Source organism: Sturnus vulgaris, chromosome 1 (genome assembly GCF_052056855.1).
Source record: "Sturnus vulgaris isolate bStuVul1 chromosome 1, bStuVul1.hap1, whole genome shotgun sequence".
NCBI classification, from domain to species: domain Eukaryota; kingdom Metazoa; phylum Chordata; class Aves; order Passeriformes; family Sturnidae; genus Sturnus; species Sturnus vulgaris.
This window is the reverse complement of record NC_142243.1, coordinates 107,827,417-107,848,069: the sequence shown is the minus strand read 5'-3', so window position 1 is coordinate 107,848,069 and position 20,653 is coordinate 107,827,417. Positions and strand designations below refer to the sequence as shown.

At 39.1% G+C, this 20,653-nt stretch overlaps 1 protein-coding gene across 6 annotated transcripts in view; it reads right to left on the bottom strand.

The window, feature by feature from the left end:
* Nucleotides 1-20,653, bottom strand: part of DLGAP1 (DLG associated protein 1) — a 395,903-nt gene that overhangs the window by 58,180 nt on the left and 317,070 nt on the right. For 3 of the 6 annotated variants that reach the window (XM_088173596.1, XM_088173604.1, XM_088173599.1), the window contains one exon: nucleotides 5,721-5,861. The exons of the other annotated variants lie outside the window; for them this stretch is intronic. In XM_088173596.1, the coding sequence (XP_088029722.1) occupies nucleotides 5,721-5,861 (141 nt within the window). The remainder of the gene's footprint in view (nucleotides 1-5,720; nucleotides 5,862-20,653) is intronic. 6 annotated transcript variants of the gene reach the window in all.

Below are 20,653 nucleotides of genomic sequence, written 5' to 3'. Positions count from 1 at the left end.
AGCAGAATTGTATGCTTTTGCATGACACAAGCAAAAATTCACTTTGCCTTCTTTGCAACACAACAGCTTTTACACTGTTGTCTCCCCTTCCTTTTGATGCTCACCATCACTACTGAGAGTACAGCCTTGCAAGACACTGGAAGTACTGACTCAGGAGCTTGGATGGTGACATAATGTAACCAAGCACTTCTGTTGTGTCAATAATGCTCCCATCTTGCTATCAGGCACTTGTTGCTTTGCGTTAATGTTACTTGCATGGCATCTTCTCTCAGACAGAGTCTCCTCTAAGCCTTCTTTTCTCAAGGCCAAACAAACCCAGTTCTTTCCTCATGTGACAGACTTTCAGGTCCTTTGATTGTCCTTGTTTCCCTTCTCTGGATGCTTTCCAGCCTGTTTGCATGTTTTTACTCCATGGAAAGTTCCAGAGAACAGTACTGCCCTCCCTTTTCACCTACTCTGCCTGCCACCTGAGCTTTGAGTGAGCTGAAGTTTGCTCTTCTAAAGTCTAAAACCTTTGGTTTAGTACTAACTTCCAGCATGCCCAGCCAAATCCCAAATTCCACAATACTGTGATCACTATAGCCAAGGTTATCACTGACCAAGATATTTCAAAGCAGGTTTTCTTGGTTCCTGAGTCCAGTAGTGCCTCTTTCCTGCTTGGCACATCTCTAATATTTGTATGAGGAAGCAGTCCTCCTAGGCACTCCAGGAACTTAATGGATAACATGAGCTGCTGTACTGTTCTTCCAAAAAATGTCTGGACAGCTGAAGTCACACACATGAACCAGGCTCTGTTAACATTCCAAAGCTTTCTTAAGCGGCACAATATGGCTTTGTTGGTCTTATTGTCTTGGTTTGCAGGTCAGTAGAAGTTGCCTACTGAAATATTCCCCTTGAAGATGACTTCTCTGATCTTGACCCAAAGGCATTCTGTAGGGCTTCCACAGTTGCTGTGGTTGACTTCTATGCATTAGAAGTTCCCCTTGACGAAGAGTGAGACTCCTCCAGTTTTGCCCTGCCTGTCTTTTTGAAGCAGTCTGTTTCCATCCATCACAATCCTCCAGTCATGTGAATTGTCCCACCATTTTTCAGTTATTCCTGTGAATAACTGCTCTTGATGAAATCCTTAGTCCCTGGAGCCACTTGGGGCACCAGTTTCAATCTAAGTTGCTGTCTGCTGCCGTTCGTGTGGACAGGACCTGCAAGGACTTTCTGCTCTTTTCTCCTCCCAGCTGCTAAGTTTTACTGAACCTTTCAGACATTGAGAAGACATTTTAAACAGAAACATATTTATGAAGTTGGGTGTATTGAGAAAAAAAGAAATTATAGCATATCAGCAATGAATTTTGAAATCACTGGCTAAATTTTGTCTTCTAGCACACACAATCAATATTTATGGAGGGTTTTTTGAATCTATGTACCTGAAACACATTTTTTTCAGTCTTGAGTCTCAATTGTGTGCAATTACTTACTAGTCTGATGTGATATCATTTGCAATTCCTTTATAGATTTTAATTTATTTTAATTAAAAAACCTATTTTGATTTATTTGCATCATTGCTTCTTGAAACCATAGAGTAAAAACAAAACATCTAAATAATTTTGCGCATTTCATGAAAACAAGAGATTTTCTTCCCTAGCCTTCTTCAATTCAATATCAGCATTTTTGGCACACTTATATCAAACTCACACTTTTAAATAAAATGTTAGTCAAATAGAAAAGAACAGCACCGATAAAGAAAGAAATTACATTATCCATCTTCCAACTGCACATTGCAAAAGTTGCAGTTCCTAAAAAAGACAACTTTGAAAAAGTAGTTGACAGTTTAATTTTTAAGATAACTGAATGGTGAGATTTTCTGCTATGTTAATACTTGAAGCTTTATTTTTAATTTGTCAGGAGTGCAGAGATGTCAGTAGCTGGGTTTAATGGAACTTAACACATAACTAGAGATAATGTTGCAGAACAACTGCAAACACCTCAGCAAGGCCCTCGTCACTCTGCCCACAGCTGCATAGAGGGTTAGGCTGAACAAGTCAGCTGAGGGATTTGTCAGAATTATCACATGGCAAGGTATTAAAAAGCTGAAATTTGGCCCAAGGAGGTGACACAAAAAATCATTTTGTCATGACAGATTTTGCCTGCCATTGGCTTTTTGAAGGTGAAGGCACATGATGATTTGTTTTTTCTTATGGCTTGGAAGCAGGTGTCCATGTCCTCCAACAGTCCTTGCCACTCACCTTCTTGATGCTGTGTCAGCAAGAACTATTTGGACCTTCCTTCTGGAGCTCAGGGCCAAACAGCCCAAATTTGAAGATCAGGAGGAAGACCTAATGCCAGTAGTTCTTCACCTAGTAGCTCTTCTTTCTATCCTGTTCCCATGCCTGTGACTCTGGCAAATGACTCATTCATTTAAAGGGCATCACAGAAGAGCTTTCTAAATTGGTACCATCCAGGTCCTATGTAGCAAAGCAGACTCCTGGGACATAGAGCTGGGATTTAGCCTGCTTGAAAACCAGCTCAGGCTATATGCTTTTGCAATCTGGTGATAATAAAAACCAGCAGTATACCTCCTAGGCCTTTTCTTCAGCCTGTTGACAGTTCTATGTGTTCAGTATGTAATTGGCATCAGACAAAGGGAGGAAAGCCTACAGAGTCAGAAATAGAAAACACTCACTAAACCAGATGCATTGCAGCTATCATAGTTTCCACTTACTTTTGCACATCTTTAATAATTGCCAATCTGAAATGGGACCAGCTGACAGGCTGCAATATATAACAAATATGTTCATGTTTATATATATCCCTAGCTTCCTTCCCCAAATGTACACGTTTGAAAAGCCTCGTGTTTTGCAGCCTCACCCAAACATCTGCAATCATTTATGGACTAAAACAGCTTGCCATCTCAGCCTAGGTTTTCAGTGCACACTACAACTGATGTCATTTTGGTATTTTGTATTTTCAAAAGAAACAAATATGTTTCCAGGCAAACCACATCACAGAACATGCCACGGTTATCAGTTCAAAGAGCCTCACTGGCTCAGCAGCTAGTGCTGTGTTTCATCTAGTCTTCCTGAGGTCAGGCAGGGAAATGTTAGCCCAGGAATACACATCTGTGTGTATACAAACAGCTTCAATCTTCAGCTGTTCTCTCCTCGACTGCCCCCTGAATTAATCCTCTGCAAAGCACAAAAGCTGTCAAGTACAAGCTTGAGTAGACTTTCATATGAATCACATTCTGGAGTGGGTGTGTTTTGTGTGCCATTTTAGGGATGAAGGAAAACTGATGGAAATGGAGATTGTTACTGCCATCACAGTGCCATCACATTATTATAAAGAGGTCCCGTAAACGTATATACAAAAGTGTGTTCTGCTTACATTTTGTGTTTTCTGTAGCCAACACCAGAACTAGGATGAGAAATATACTTCCAAAGGATCCCAGAAAGTAGGACAGGATTCAGGATGGATCACTTAAACCTTTGCTTCTCCAATTTAGCTAAAGAAGCTAGACATAGTTTGGGTTCCCAAAGGGCCCATCATGGATCCAGGCTCCAGTGACTAACAGTGATTAGACTGGACACTGCAGAGGCAAAACAGAACTGGCTCTGGGGCTGCTCCTGACTAACCTGAACATGGTTTGAGTTTCTAACCTCATGCAAATCCCGGGCTGAGGCCTATGAAAACTTCCTGACACAAATTCAGCTGCCTAAATGAAACTAAGGTGTTGTAGCAAAGGGGATGAGTGGATGCTAACAGCTCAGCATTGGCAGGCATTGATTAAACACTTTGATGGCTTTGATGACAGGCTAACAGTGATGAAGTTCCATCAAGTTCTGAAGGCACACAATAAACTTTCTAAAGACATATCCTTCACTGAAATTAGAGGAATAAGCTGTTCAGGGAACTCAAAGGTGTGATGAGTTTTTTAACATGTAAATCCTTTGGATTTACCTTGGTAAATGGGTTTGAATATAGCTGGCATAGGGAAAATATGCTGTAGCAGAAATACAGATGTATTTCAGATTAGGTAGAAGGCCTTCAGTTTCAGAAGACCACAAACATCAAAAGAAGTGTCTTAATAACTTGATGTAACAACTTCAGATAGAAATGAAGAAAATATAAAAGATGGCTGTAAGAGTGATTTGGAGTTCTTCTCTTGGAAATCAGTCTCTGTGTTGCCAGTGGGACTACTATCCAGGGCTTCTCTTCCCTGTTTGGAGTCTGACATATGGACACGCACACTGACATGACTAAAATATATTTTTATCATAGATTATATGTCCTCATGAAATGGCTTCAGAGGGTGGGTGTTCTTTAGAGTAGGCATTCAAAAGCACGGGTATCTAAAAATGTGTTATTAAAGGAGTGCTATATGAGCTTTACAAGACATTTTCCCAATGGCAAGCTGATCTTTTTTCCATGTTCTCACTTTTGAAAATTTCTTTTCACAGACCCAGATCCTGAAAGATCTTAGTAAAAAATGACTCTTCATGCTACAAATGCCTTCTCTGCTGTCCCTGCAACCTGCCTGGAAAAGGTAATATAATAGTGATTGGTTTTGAATGTAAGTCATGCTTTTCAGATTTTAACTGTTTATACTGCTCTTGGGTTTACACAAATATGGCAACTCCAATGTTTGCTGTTGCACTTTTGTCTTAAGAGGTATTCACCATGATTTTGTGTTTTGGGTAATAACAATATATTGTTTCAGGTGTATAAAACAGTTTGTTTTGGATATCTGCACTTAATGGAGGACAGTTGCTACAGCCACAAGTTCCTGTGCAGCTTCTACCCATTCCCCAGCAAGCCAATGTTCTCCAGGCCAAACATCAAGATTCATCATAAAAACTGCTGTAGAAAAAATGTTATTTCCCATCACTTCAGTCCTACAATGCTGTTGCAGAAGAAACACTTGCACTACTCAGGAGCTGTGAGCAAATCACAGAGAAATGTGTTCAAAAGTCTGTAATGGAAATGTCCCCAAGGAATGGGCTGTTCACAAAGGATCACTTCAGCTCCTTCCAGAGCATGTATTAAGGACAAGATTTGATGGTAGTTGTCTTCAGTGGTAGCAGCTTCCCGCCACTCCCCTCCCAAACTTCTCTCTCTTTGTTATTTAGTTTTTTAAAATTTAAGTCCATAATCACAGCATGGATCCAGAAAACAGCTGTATTAGGAGAGCTGGAGGGAGAAAGAAACTGAAACAGGACCAGGGATACTGCATGACAATATCACTTCTGAAGACAGCATGCTATCACTAAAGTCTAACTTTAGGTGTGCAGAAATCATTGACTACGAGAGCAGCCCAGGGAGTCTTATTTTCCTAATCTGAAGTTGGTTTTACAAGTACTTTTACTTCATATTGTAGGAAGTATCAAATTTATACTGATTTATATTGATTTTTACCTTCTAAATGAGGAGCAATAAATCACTTTGCAACCAAGGAATCATACCTGACCTCACTTAGATACTGATATTTAAACAGATTTGTAAAATCAAAATTACTTTAATATCTGGTCTGCATAGAGATTTCTGAGAATTTCACCTATCTACATCATCAAATACAGTTCTCCTCCTCTACATTCAGATTGGTGTAATTGAGGCAAGAGTGGGATTCCAGTTCTCAGAGATACCTTTTTTACCTATTGGAAGAGAAAGGTTTACTGCCTGGATAATTCATGTATGGCTCTGTTTTAATTAATCAACAATTAAACACCCACCTCTAATAACGCCCAGATCTTTTAAAAGATCTTGACAATGCAAGTCATCCACCCGGATGTATGAAGCGTCTTCTATGTTCGCCAGTGTAACAATGCCAAGATCCTCTTTTTGTGCTGGTGAGCTCTGTAAAGCTGACACACCTAAGAAGAGAATAGGCTCATCTCCATTAGATCTTACACACCTGCAATAAAACTGTTAGGAAAAAATCGTTTTGTTGCAGAATCCTTCACCTTGGCAGCATTGTGAAAGCCGGGGGTATACAATTTAACATCGGGCTCAGCTGGGATTTACTTTGATATTTATCAATGAAAGGGTGATTTTTACAGAATACCCTTTTGAGAATGGAAAAGAACTTTGAAGTCTTCTGCTGAAAAGACAGGTGAGCTGATCTTTGCTTCATATTCCACAGGTGACACTCAGTGTAACGCTGTGGAAAGTTAAGCACCGTTTCAATAACAGAAACTAAAAGCAGTCAGAGCAGAAGCATTCATTACATGCACAGAAAAAGCAGACAGTGACTCTCCACTTTAGTCCTTTGTCTTGGAAGTTCAGCAGTGAATTGGAGAAGCTTTCCACCTGCCCCAGCATTGTGAGAAGTGTAATGGAATTGGGTCAGTTTGTTCACTGAAATGTTCTTCTAAAAGATACTGGCGTAGATGTACCTTGGGGCTGACTGTGTGTTTTCTTTCAATCAGTTTCTGCAAATTGAGCAGTTGCAAGAGCCTCTCTATGGAGAGCCTAGGGGATGCACATTTCCTGGTCGTGGCCAGCTGAGACTTCATGAGCAGAAGGTGGCCAGCCTTTTAGCAGGCATAAAATGCAGGTATTGCTGTTGAAAGGGCAGCCTATTTCCAGTATGTAGATAACCCACTCATTTCTTTCCTATCTGTGTATCCAGATTTGCTTCCATGGAAGACTAGGTCATCTGGGGAGATAGTTGCAGCCTGGCCATTTTCCATGTGCGGGTCTCTGAGGAACCAGGACCCTGAGGGTATGTGGACTTAAGCAGTCAAGACACAGGCACTCTAAATGAGTATGAGCCTGTGTGGATGGAGCAGGAGAAAAGACTCCTTTAATAAACAAGTGGAAAAGGTTACTTCTTATTGCCTGCTCATCTGGATCTTGACACTGAACTGCAAGGCTCTAGTATTGTGAAGAGATGTAAAAACTCACTGGAGGGTGAGTGGGTGTTATGCAGCAACTGCTTGGTACAAAGAAGCAGTGCATTGGAATCAGCACTGAAAACTAGTGAAGAACACCAACTCTTTCAAACATCATTAGAATTAACGATTTCACCATTTACTTTTTGTGGAGTCATGTCACCTGAACATTTTTCCTTGGGTAGAAACCTCACGCTATTTACAAACACTGTGTCCTGAGGCACTCCTTTCTCCAGTAGAACAATAACTCCCTCTGGTGTTTGCCTGCTATTGTTACTGCCTCAGCCACAGCCCTGGGAAGCCCTGCCAGAGGAAAGAAACCCTGTCAGATGATGTATGAGCTATAAACCTTCTTTCCTTAACCGGTGGCATTTTACACTTTAGGCAGAAAGGCCACTGCACCCAGCGGGCAATCCCCAGGGACACTCAGGTCTGCAGGGAACATCATTGCATCGGGAAAAGTGGAATGCCAAACTCCGCGGCTGCCCAGGGCTCATGCTGCCAAAGACTCATTTACATGCTCCCTGCATTTATTTAATTACATGAACAGTAGGCTTATTGCAATGTGTCTGGATGCTTTATTTGATGAATGCTGGAACTTACCAATCCAGTCCCGAGAGGGTTGGGATACACACAGGGATATGTCAATGGATGATAGTTCAGAGTTAATGAATTGCTGTGCTCAGCTCTTGGGACAGACAATGCGGAACTGTCATTCAGCTGCAAACATATTTACAGGAATGCTGTCACAGCTTTGAGGCTCAAATCTGACCTACAAGTAAGTTACAGGCTACATCTGCAGGCAGAGGAAGAAAAATGAGATGCAAGAGAATTAAGCTCCTGCCCTTTGGGCTAGACCGTATCGATCTATTGCCATAACAATGCTGATTGCAAATTTTCTTAATCTGAAATTTATGAGAAAAATCTAAACTTTTAGTCTTAAATAGATATTGCACAATATTTTTTAAGCACAGACTCAAAAATTTATTTTTCAGATTTTAGCTGTGATCAGATGATGAAAACAAATCTCAAGACAAGATGAAAGACACTAAATGTTTGAGTTATGCATTTTGCCAAAGAGAAGAGGCTACTTTGATGGGCTGTTTAATAGAAATTTCTTCCTGTGATCATTCAACTGGATGCTCACTCCAAACAGCCCAGAGGCTTTTTATATTTGACCTAAATGTCTGGATTTTTTCTCTTTTCTTCAGCATATCACAGAGCAGAAATCTGTAAGCTGATTATTGTTGCTTAATTCACTTCTGAATGCAAACATCTTTGCATATGTCAGGCACTGCTATATAGAGCTGAAATCAGAAAAGCTAAAAGAGCTTGAGAGCTCAATCCAAATCCCAACTGTCTGGCTCCCTGGCCAATGCCTTGTATTATACAGTGTGTAACCATCCTACACCTTTGATGTAAAACAACTCTCTTTTAATGTGCTGTAATCTCTTATTCTCTTTGTCTCTCAAATAATAATCCTCTTGCTCATGGTAATCCTCAAAATCACATATGCTCTTTAAAGCTTTTCTTTTGGAAAGTATTCACACTCATTTTTTTTTTTTCCTGGCACTGGCAACTAAATATTACAGAAAACCTGATTCTTCTGACTTTGACCAAAACAATCTGAATTTTTTGTATTCCACATTTACTGCTTGGCTGGAACTGAGTCAACAAAATGAGCAAACAGTTTCTAGCTGTCCAACAGAACCACAGTGTGCGGACTGCTTGTTTGGCCAAGGCAGAGGCACAAGATGTTTGGGAGAGTTAACAGGAAACAAGTAAAATGACAATTTTATTTGGGTTATAAAACAGAAAATGAAGTTTAGTTGTCTAGAATGATTTAAGAACATGTTCTCCTGGACTATTTAAACAAGCTAGTAAAAGAAAATTTCTCACCTCCTCAGCAGTAATAATCAAGCCCCCTAGCACTGGCTCCTAGATACTTACAAACATGCTATTGGCTACTCAAGGTTTCATTACTGTAAGGTTAAATATTTTTAGACATTGCCACCTTAAATCAGAGGTAGAGGTTGAGACTAGAATTATTTAATCAGATCAGCATGTTGAATTTAAATGATCTAATAATGACAAAAGGTGATGATTAGAATGGAAGCCTCATCAGGTCAGATGTAAGATCCTAAATGACATAAGCTGCATTAATTGCAGGACATGATGAATATGAGCCAAAGAGTTAAAAAAGAGAGATCTTTTAAAAGGTCCTAGAGGATCTTTTTATTTGTTGGTAAATGTGTACATTGCCATAAGGAACTTGTAGCAAGTTAGGAGGAGTGCTGAGGCACAGCTTCCAATAATGCCACAGCACAACCTACTGATCAGACCAGCTCATCTTGTCTGCCCAAGCCCAGCCAGTTTGCCTCACTCCCTCCCCAAAAGACCAAGCACAGAAATTTCTCCAGGTTTGCTTTTTACAGAGAGTAGGGTCTGCTGTTCTGTCAGCAGGACTGATCCTGATTCTACTCCTGATGTCTAGGGGCATTTTACTTTTTTGCCCTTGTTGGAAGGTGCTTCCTCCCATCCTTGGGCATGGGAATTACCCGCCCATGACCCCTCTGTGTGGATCTGTCCTACACAGACATGTTGTCCTCTCTCTCCTGTGCCATCAGAGCAGGCAGAGGGAGGGAGCAGTCCTGGGCTCTGGGTCAGCTGCTGACTCACAGCAGCCGCCCCGGGGATGATGGACACACAGACCCAGCTGAACAGCACAGCTCTCTGGCGTCATGAGTTAGGGTTTCACCGGGCTTGTTATCTGATCTTGTCACTACCAGAGGCTTAAAGTTGCTCCTGAAGTTCTGTGAAACTCATTCTTGTACAAAATCAAGGTAATTTTGCACTTCCTTCCTGCAGATCATAACCCACACCTCACGAGTCATAAACCAGAACACAAACTTCCCAGTTTCAAGAGTCTGAAGAAAGGGATCTGGACGGTTTCTCAACCCAAGCGGCTTTGAACTTTCCATGTCCAGGGATGCCTCACAGACCTGCAGGTCCCTCTTTGCAGTGAGCTGTGGTAGCTCAAAGAATGCCACCCAGGCTTAACAGGAACAATAAATAGTACCAATAAACACTCCAAGATGAAGTGGGCTGCATGTGGGAATCAGGCAGTACTATTTCTAAAAGAAAGGCAGGAAATTAGGCTCTCTTATGCCATTTCAAATGTTTACAGTAAATCAGCAAAATTAATGGTTGTAGCAGATAGAAACTCTGCTCTGGCTGAGAAATTCAATGTACTCCAAGCAAACTAGCCAAATATTAATTTCCTTACAGCTGTTTTTGCCATTTATTTCCTTGATTTCCCAAAACGATGTCAGCTGAATTTTCTCATGAGTGCAAACATTTGTGTTGCAAAAAATAAGAAACTCAAGAATTTAATCCATTTTTAGGAAATAAAGTTAACTTATCAACTATAAGTGCTAATCTTCCCATCTCACATGAAACCCAGAAACTTCAAGTAGATATAAAACATTTAGGTAACTTGAGTCTTTGCACAAAGATTTAGATTCTAAACATTGATGGCAAGAGCTTGTCAAAAGGAATCAGATTTAATTTAGTGAGCAGGAAAAAAAGAAATGAGGTATAACACCAAGGTTGCAAGCAAGATCCCAAAGAAGATGCTGAACAAAATTTTTTATGCAGATGTACCAATGGATATAAAAAAAGTGACCTAATCTCTTCCATTTCTCTCTCTAAGGAGGATCAAAATTCCAGCTATCACAGGAAGCATCCTTGCTTGCTTTAGTCCTTATTAAGGAGATGACAAACACCTCTAGTCTTCCAAAGCTTAATTAAGTAATCACTTTCCCAACTTTTGTTAGCAGTGATTAGAGAAGCATCACTATTAAATTTTGAAATATATTGCTTTGCTCAGTTTCTGAACTTTTGAAATCCATGCGTTCGCTCCTAAATCACTGCTTTAATGTTGATTGAAAAACAATTTCTTGAGGTAACTATATAATAAAAAAATTTAAAAATCTTTATAGAAATGAGTTTAAATGAACAGAAATTGAAATAGAGGCAGATTTAAAAACATGGCATATATGCTAACACTATGAGAAGAAGAAAACTTTAGTATTCAGATGGGAAGCTCAATGTTATCAATACTCACAAGACTAGAATCAGAAGGTCTAGAGTAAAAATTCAAGCTCCAATTCCTTTTTTATTTCAGTTTTTTTCATCAGTGATACAGGGCAAATAATTCTTACTTTTCTCATTTGTGGATTATTGCAAGGATGAAAAATACAATGTCACTGTTGAGTACTATCATAATTAGTTTTATAAGTGGGAATGGAATCATGAAGATATATCATAAAAATAAAGAAATTGGGTATTTGAAGCAATAAATGCACAACACTGAACACATTAGGAAATAAGTCTGGTGAGGAAAATAAATTAATCTTTTTTTTCTTCAGTGACAATGAACAAAAATTTCAGAAATCACCATATGAAAAATTTTTCTTTCCACATATTTCCAACTAAGGAGGTCAATTCTGGAAATATTTATGGAACAATTTTCGAAAGTTAATACTATCACAACTGCAAGTATCTTTTGATGCATGTATGGGTAGAGTCTGAGATTCTCACTTTACAGAAGAGTGGTTGCATAGACAAAGAACAGGATTATGTAACTAGTTAAATCTTGCAGTTAAGTGAATTCTAAAACAGTTAGTGATAAATGAAAAAGGAAACTACAAAAGTATTTTTAAATTATCTCTCTGTAGTAAAAAAAAAATTAACTTTTCCCACCTTCTTCACAGAGGACAAAAATAGCATAATTGTAGAACTAACCAGAGAAGAAGAAAAATTCTCCTTAAAATATTAAAATTCAGAATTCATCAGTCATAGTTTAAGATAACACATGACAAGCATAATTGGCTTATTATTTTTCCAGGCAGTCAGTAGAACAAGCTAAATGACAAACCTTACAAGTTACAGTAATTTATCAGTTGCTTATAGAATAGTTTAGCCATATTGCCCTATAAAAGTGTATGTCTATATATCAGTCAAAGGTCTGACTCTCTTTTTTGAATCATAGACATCAGCTGTTTACCTCTTCTAGGCAGTGGATTTTTACATTTTACATTTACATTTTGACAAATGGAGTGAAATGCTTTGGAAACTTCTTTTTCACTCCTGATCTCAGCAAAACTTCACAGCAGCAGCAAGCACCTGCTTATCATTCAAAACAATGTTGCCTGGTTGCCTCTGGCAGGTCTCCTTTCAGTCAAAAGTAATCCTACATTTACGTTTATGGCTGAAACACAGAAATTCCAACTCAACTCATGTTCTAGGTATTTCTAAATCAATATGAAGGCTTAAACTCCCATGTGATTTCCCATTTAATTTCGTTTGTTTAGGTTGCAGAAACAGGCACTGATGCAGTTATTCTTTCAAAAATAAACTCAAGGTCATCCTAAATTTCATCTTAAAAAGAAAACTTTAGAAGCAATAAAGTGAATCTGGAGTACAGCATGGATAACCTGCAGCAAGGTGTATGAACCTTGCTATTTGTTATGGATGTGTCAATGCTTTTTGTGACCTGAGGATCTCTCTGTACATTATGTAAGAGGATAACACCGAAATGACAGAATTTTAAAACTGACTCTGAAAACTATTAGATTTTGCATGCTGACATGCTTACCTGCATGGTGCTACACCTTTCTGTCCTGATTAAAATGTGGAAAAATGTTGAAGTGAACCAACAGGACATCAAAATTAGAACACCATGATACTGTAAGTGCTTGTGTACTGGACAGGACTGATGATAAAAGATGGAAAGTGGTTCAGTAAGCACTTCCACCAGCTCCCCCAGTACCCTTGGGTGATCCCAGCCAGCCCCATGGACGACCTGTGTGTGTCTAGAGTGGTGCAGGAGGTCACTGACCATTTCCCCTTGGATTATGGGAGCTTCATTCTGCTCCCTGTTCCCATCTTCCAGCTCAGGGGCTGGGTACCTGGAGAACAACTGATCTTACAAAGATTGAGACAAAGAAGGTATTAGGTACCTTGGACTTTTCCTCATCCATGAGCACGTTTACCTTTCCATTTCACAGCAGCATTAAAACCTTCAGTTAAGATATGCAAATCTATCACTATGTCAAATCCTAAGATTTTAACACCAAACACAATTAGTGTTGTGAGATCTGTCAAAATTCAACAACTTCAGCAGATACTAAATGCAGTAGCACCGACTGTTGTCAGCAGCTGGTTGGCTCTAGAGGTGCTTGCCACAGGACTGAGAGGGTTCCAAGCCTCCCTGTCTCCTCCTGCTCCCTGAAGTCCCTTAGGGGGACCTTCTGGGCTTTTCATCTTCTCTCAAACACTCTGGGAGAGCTTGAGCACAGGGCAAGCTTTCTTAATGATGGAGGGACAGTGAAGGGATTTAACAGGTGGCTTGACTTTCTGTTTAACTGACTATCCTAATGCTGTAGAGATCAAATTATATTGTTTACAGTGTGTTATGAAACACTACTTTAGACAGGCTATTTTTCATTATTACTGAAATCAAGTAACTGAATGCAAAGGACAGCTGTGCAAAAAACATATTTTGTAGCCAACCCTGTATTGTATTACACTATACTATCAAAAGGCACTCAGTGCATGGATGTCAGGGTGTGTAAGTTTTCAATGGATCAAGTCTTCTGAAACGGAATGAAGACATATTACAAGAAAAACAAAACCAAAAAAATTGAATTTCAGTTTTCAAAGCATTTCTTGTATAGTTGCTACATGCTTAGCTCTCTATGGATCAAGCCTTGAAATCACATAAAACCAAATATATATATATATATAAAAGACTTATGAAAGCTTTTTATGGCAGAAATTGATAATTTCAACTTTGATACATCAGGCCCTTACAGGATTTGAAATAAGCAGCTGCACAGAACAATTAGGCAGCTGGAGATCAACCTTCTGCAGCAACATAAAGCTCCAGTTTCTGAGCCTGCAGGGATATGGGATATCAGATTTTAAGCAGTGACGTCTTAACATGCAGAAGAGCTGTCACTGCTGTTTTCAGTTTCAAGAAGAAAATTATTTCTGGGGGTAGAGCCAAATTTAAAGAGGAAACATTTTGGGAGGGTATTAAGGCTAAAGCTGGAAGCTCTTTGAAATGGCAAACATGTTTGAAACAGCAAAGTTTAAGCCATTCTTTTAAACATTACTTATCACTACTTCTACCTTTCCCAAAATACTTGATTTTTAATCTTGTTTACACTCTGTTGTAGTGAATTTGTGTGATAAGGCTTGCAACTTAATGCAAAAATGGTAACAGCTTATGGGTTCAACTTTATTCCAGCCTTTTTCAGTCTCTGCATTTAAAAAAAAAATAGCTTTTTTATATTTGAGATTTTATTAGGATGATTAGTTAAATCTGTAGACGATTAAATATTGCACAGAGAGCATACAAAAGCGCTCTGCATGTACCATCACTGGATACTGGAAAAACTGGGGACATCTCTGAGAGCTAGTCAGGTAGTAGGATTCCCAACAGTGCATACCTGCATTTGCATCTTCTGCCTATAAATAAACTCCATATGATGGTGGAAATGACTTGGAGTCTCATTATTAACACAAATTGTTACAAATCCAAACATTGGAGATCCCAGAGAAAACCACATACACAGAGGCATAAGCTACAATTTAAACTAAATTGAAGCTGGGTAGAAATCAGAGAAGATTAGTTATGAAGTCTATATTATATATTTTTCTGTATAATCAATATAGCCATCTATCTGCACATAATATGTAAATTTTCCTTGAGGATGCTCTCAATATATGCCCTGCACTCAAATTATAAAGAAACCCACAGCCCTTATAAGCCTTAACTCAGCCCAATTGGCTATTTCTTCACAAAATGGCTACTAATTCAGTAGAGATTGGGTGTAGGAGGTGATCACCTCCTACATGCAAAGGAGAGCTCCCTGTGACTTCAGTTCTACCTCAGCAATTAACCAACCAAATAAGCATCTCCAGCCAGAGATCTGTGAATCAAGTTCAAAGCAGGCAGACATGCTCTTGCCCATGGCAGGGGGTTGGAACTAGCTGAACTTTAAAGGTCCCTTCCAACCCAACCTGTGATTCTGTGTTGCTCTGATACCTGCAGGAAACAGGTTGTTCAACACCACACAGGAGCTTTGTGTCAAATGCAGGGAACAATCCAGCTCCACAGGGCAGCTTTCGTCTGTCTTCCTGAGCAATTTTCACTCACAGCTTCTTCATCAAAATGTTCTCCAGTCATATTAATTTCTATCCCATCTTGTTGAGTCACTTAGAATTTCCTGTATTTTAAAAACCAGCTATTTCAGGTAAAAGCCTAGTAGAACTTGTCTTTTCAAGTTTAAAAGCTCTTCTGGGTCTTTTTGGGAAACTCACTATAAGGAATAGGATGAAAATGATTTACCTCAAAACACAACTGACAGGACGTGCTCTGCCAGCTGGTCCCAGCTCAATCTCCCTGTGATCATGGTGGGTCCTCTTAGAGATCATAGTTAAACACTTGCTGCTGTGGCTTGCCACCTAAATCTTGCCTTTTCTGTCACTACCATCTTAATTTTTAGTCCCAGGCTTACAAAAATGCCATTCTAGCTCCTTGTCTATCTCAAGAGTCAACAAGCAGTTTATAGGTATTCTATAAACTATGGGGTGACTACTTTGTTTTCCTGATATTTGCTCTTGCAGCTCCTCAAGAGAGTTTGCTTAGGCAAACATTTGGCCCTGGAGTTAAACATCTGGTTTCCAATTTTTCTTTTTTACACAAAGTACATCACCATGGTCTGGTACTTGAGAGTCTTTTTTCCCCCCCTCAGCAAGTGAGAAAGCTTTTGTTTTGGGAACAAAAATATCTTGTTGGACATGTTATGCATTATCTTTCTTTTTTAAAGATGACCATGAAAGACAGCAAGTGCTTACATTTTCCTGTAGTCTCTTTACTAGGAAGCAATGCTTGCTACAAACAGGACTTTAAGGGAATCAAGCATCCATACATTAAGTGAAGATCTCTGGAAGAAATTATTAGCTATTCGCTTTAAGTGATTCCCTTTGTTCCAACGTGATCATATATGCATAAGTAAAACCAGCTGTTCTCAGGCCTCACAAAAGTGATCTCTCTGCCTGAATTTAAAAGGCCAGAGAGCTGCAGCACTGCTTAGTAGGGCTTATTGCTGATGGTAATGCAGAACAACTGGGTCAGAGGAGGAAGCAGCCACATCTCATTTTCATCACTGGTCTGCTGGAAAGCTGTGACCCACATTTGCAGTTACTTCCAAGAAAGTTCTCATTTATCCATTTCCAGTTTTTTCCTGCACAAGCAGGTATCCTTCAGGGAAATGTGGATTCATGCTGCAACTTTCTGCCTGGGACCAATTTGTGCACTAAATTAGGGGGGTAGGTAATGTAAGTTCTTGATGCAAGGATTGTAGAAAGGAAAATCCGTTTAGAAATCCTTTAAGATTGAATTAAGCTGACAAATTAAAAATTCACAAAACTAAGGCACAACTTTCATAATAGCTTTCAAAAAAGTAAGCATTGTTAATCACAAATTTGCAAACATCTGCACTAGCACAGGCACATTTCAAGTGGAGCACCTGTCGAAGCATTTTAATAGCCTTCCAAATCAAAAATGTCATTTCACATTCCTTGTTTCCAGGATCAGATGGCAGTCTCCTTTCCTTTGAAGCAGGAGGTGCAGCCGATAACGTCAGCTGTTTCAATTTCAACAGTGCTGGCTCACTGCGACTTTCCAAGCTTTCCACTATTCCTGTTTTTCTAAACGTTGTGAGAACAGTTTTCATTTTCTCACATGAGGGGGATGATGGTACCAAGGCAGTTGCACGACTTCCAGAAAAGTGAAAGACAAAGGGCACCCCGGTGCTGTGCTGCAGTTCACACTCAGCTGAACTTCACTCCTTGGAAATGTCTGTCCTCAGCACTGTGTGCAGCTGTGAAATCCAGGGCTGTGCCTGGGCTGCTGTGAGCCCCAGCATGGCACGGTCACACATGGCAGCCTGTCAGCACTCAGCCACGGAGGAACTAGCACTAAGCACACCTGCACGATTTTGTTGTGATTTCACAGATACCCTCAGCTGCTCAGCTTCAAAAGACATGAGATTAATGGGCTTACTTGTGATATACAAAGAGCACTATCTATGATATATTTATTTCAGGGGAAAATCAATTTTGGCTATGGAAACAGTTTTGCCTTCAGCGTGCAGTAAGAGATCTTAACATTTCAGTTAGGGTACATTGAAAAGAAAAAAGGGATTAACTCATAACTTTTCAGATATCAGAGCTACACTTAATCCAAACTACTGCTGTTATTATCAACCTAATTATTGTAAAATGAACTATATTTATTTCAAACCTAGCTAACAGTTTTGTGTCTTGTGCTGGAGCAGATCCTTTTGACCAATTCTGACCCATTAGTAAGAGGAGGTTTCCCCGAAAGCATCAAATGAGATAAATCAACACGTGCAAATACAGTTATTAAAAAACTTGACCCTGTGCCACACAGTTCATGCATCTGAATGAACCACAGGCCTTGCTTTTGCCATAAATGCTACGTTTTAAAATCTGCAAGTTGGAAGAACACAATATACTGTAGTTGTACTGTATTTGTAACAACTTGTTCAAGAAGAGATTTTTGTAAAAGAACTATCATGAAGTGGAACTGAGCCAGCCAGATTACTGGCAAAGCTTCCTGCTGAATATGATTAGATAGAAGGGAGAATGGAGACTGGAGAAAATTGATCCTCTCAGCAGAATTTGCCATAATTATAGGCAGGATGGGGAATTAGTTATTATTCTGCTGTTAAATTCCTCAAGTGGCCAGAAGAAACATTCTTGCATAATCTGCTTTTTCAATCTAGTCCATACAAAACAAAGATCATGTTAAGGGAAATGGAGATGCAGCTGACCATGTTCTATAAAGGTGTAATTTTTTCCCCTAAAAGTTAGACAGTGGAAAGGGGTACTGGGATTGCCTTGCCAGCGCTTCTCCAGAAGCCAGCTAACTTTTGCCTAACAGAAAGTTTCATTTTAAGAAGTAAAATCACTGAATTTCACACATGCAATGCAGAATAGCCTCACCTCAAATGCTATTCTGGTAAGGCAACATCTTTGTAATGGTTCATTGCCAGTGTGACCTGAACTCTGCCTCCTCATATTGTTGTGACTCAAATTCTTGTGTTTTTACTAACACAACAGGACTTATATGATTGCAAACTTCTGTTTATGCAAGGAACACATGGCTTGGAGCTTTCTCATTGCTGCCTTATAGAAGTGAAAATGGTGCTAATAAGACAAAATAAGAATTCAGAAAAGATACAGAAGATTCATTAGCACAATAGGGAATAGGATATATAGCTCATCAAGAAGGGGGGATTGCCCTGGGTGCTATTGAGTGCAGCGAAGGAGCAACAATGGCCCATGAGCCAACAGCTGAGTTTAGTGACAGAGGGACTGTGAGCCCAGCTATACAAGTGGAATCCATCTTAGTGCTTGTCCTTTCCAAAAATCAGAAACTGTTACATAATTATTCAAACTAGCAACATCAAACAGAATCCGTGGAAAAAGAAACAAAAGAAAGGAGCTGTGAAAAAGGACAGTTTGTCTGAAAGATAATTACGTACAGTTGAAAAGAACTAGGAAAAAAGCACTGGTATTGTATGCTTACAGATTAACAATGATCTTTCTTTAAATGCAGTCTATGCTAGTTATCCCTAATTCTTCCATTTCAGAAGCAGCAAACATGATGGTTTCACAGTTCATCACTGAGTGACCTTAGCTGATGTATTTCCACAAGCCAACATATCCAGCCTGCTGAGATGGCCTCACTATAATTCTACTGATTAAAACACAAACAAGAAAAAAAGGAAAAAGAAAATTTGATTTCCTTGTAGGGACCCAGAAAAATCTCTCACGTTGCCAGAGCTGAAACACTGTCATCTCCACTTCTTACTTGGAACCCATTCCCTTTCTTCAGACAGGAATGACACTGGTCTGCTGGAGTTGCCCTGTTTGTCCATCAACACATTGGACTGGGAATTGAAAAATAGTTCTTCTTCGAGCTAACCAGAAGAGTGCAACTGAGGGAAACAAAAAAATTAAAATACTGGCAAAATTTAGAGGAAATGACTGTTACAGCCATGGGTGATTAATATGCATGTGCACAGTGGGGAATGTTGCACACCGGTAACATTATGCAACAATGCTTTTAGCAGATATAAAATATGACTATATAAAGGATGGGCATCTGAATGCTGTCTGAAGAGTCTTTAGTCTGACTTCTGGAGAGGTGTTGTGGGCTGAAAAATTAAAAGATACCTACATTCTTCATAGGCAGCAAAAGATGAAAGATAAAAATCTGTGAGATTAGATCAATTATGGACACATCATTAGTTTTCTCTAGAACAGAATTAAAGAATGGTTGGAGAGCCATTAACTGTAATCAGAATAAATGTCCTAGGAAAAATGGTGACTGACCTGAGTGCCATGAGGTCATCAGATACAGTTTACTAAACAGCAGTTTTTATTGAGGAAATGAGCCATGCCATTAGCTTCACCCTGTCCCCAAACAAATCCTCATTAACTAACCACTTCTATGAAGCATAGCAAACATCTCAGTCTTGATTATTGTGGGAAGTCATCAGGGACTGCACCAGAGAAATCAGTGTAAATACAACTCCAGAAGACATGCCAGTTGCCTTCAACTTCAAGAAGTTGAATTAAATTAATTATTAATTAAAATAAATTAATTAAATTAATTATTAATTAAAATATTAATTCAATGGAGTTAAATAAGAAATCTGCAGTGAGAGTAAAGATGAATCAAAGTGTATGAAATAAGTCTTTTATAAAAAACACATATTAAGCAGAAAAACTGATAAGAATCAGCAAAGCAGCTAAAGTATAAGTGGAAAGATGGCTGGCAGATGACATGCATCAGCAGCACACAAGGCATTAATAGGCCTTGTTCTATAAAATTATTTAATGACATTACCACTTTTGCAATGTGAACTTATTTTCACTTAATCTAATTTGAGAAATGCAACACGTTTTTTTTTAATGAAAAGCCATCGTTTTGTAACTTACTGCAATTTTAGCAAGGGGTATGCTAATTTGGATTTTACAAAATTCCTACAAACTGCCCCAGTAGAAAGATACCCACTCGTTCCTGATACTTTATCAAAAAGCAAACATGCACCAGCTTCATTTTACAAGTGAAATGTTTTTCATAACAATATGAACGAGCTAGATATTGCTGACAACTTGAATTAATAATTTCCCTGGGCTTTTGTCTCTCTCCTAAGTAGCATATTGTCATGCTCCAATAATAATAGTAATAGACTTTTCAGGAGAATAAAATTAGATGTAAAAGATGATACCAGATGAAGCTGATACATCCAGTACACTTCAGTGTCAGTAGCTGACTATGCCTCAGGCCCCAAATTAGTTAATGTCATGTTGAAAGTGAGAAAAAGGAAGCCTAGACCAGGTCAGTATGCCTAATCCTGCACCCATGATTAATGTCACATGTTCCCAATTACCACACTTATGTTGTTTGATAACCACACTGGAGTTTTTTTCGAAATTAGTGATGGTAATTGACAATTTCAATTACATAGGTTTTGGCTACAATAAAAAAGTTCTTGTGCATCTGCATAGGCCTTTGCCAGAATTCCACCCTAAAATAATTCCTGACGCTTTTCCATGCCTGCTGGAGAGGCAGTTGTCTGAAGTGAGTCTTTCTCTCCACA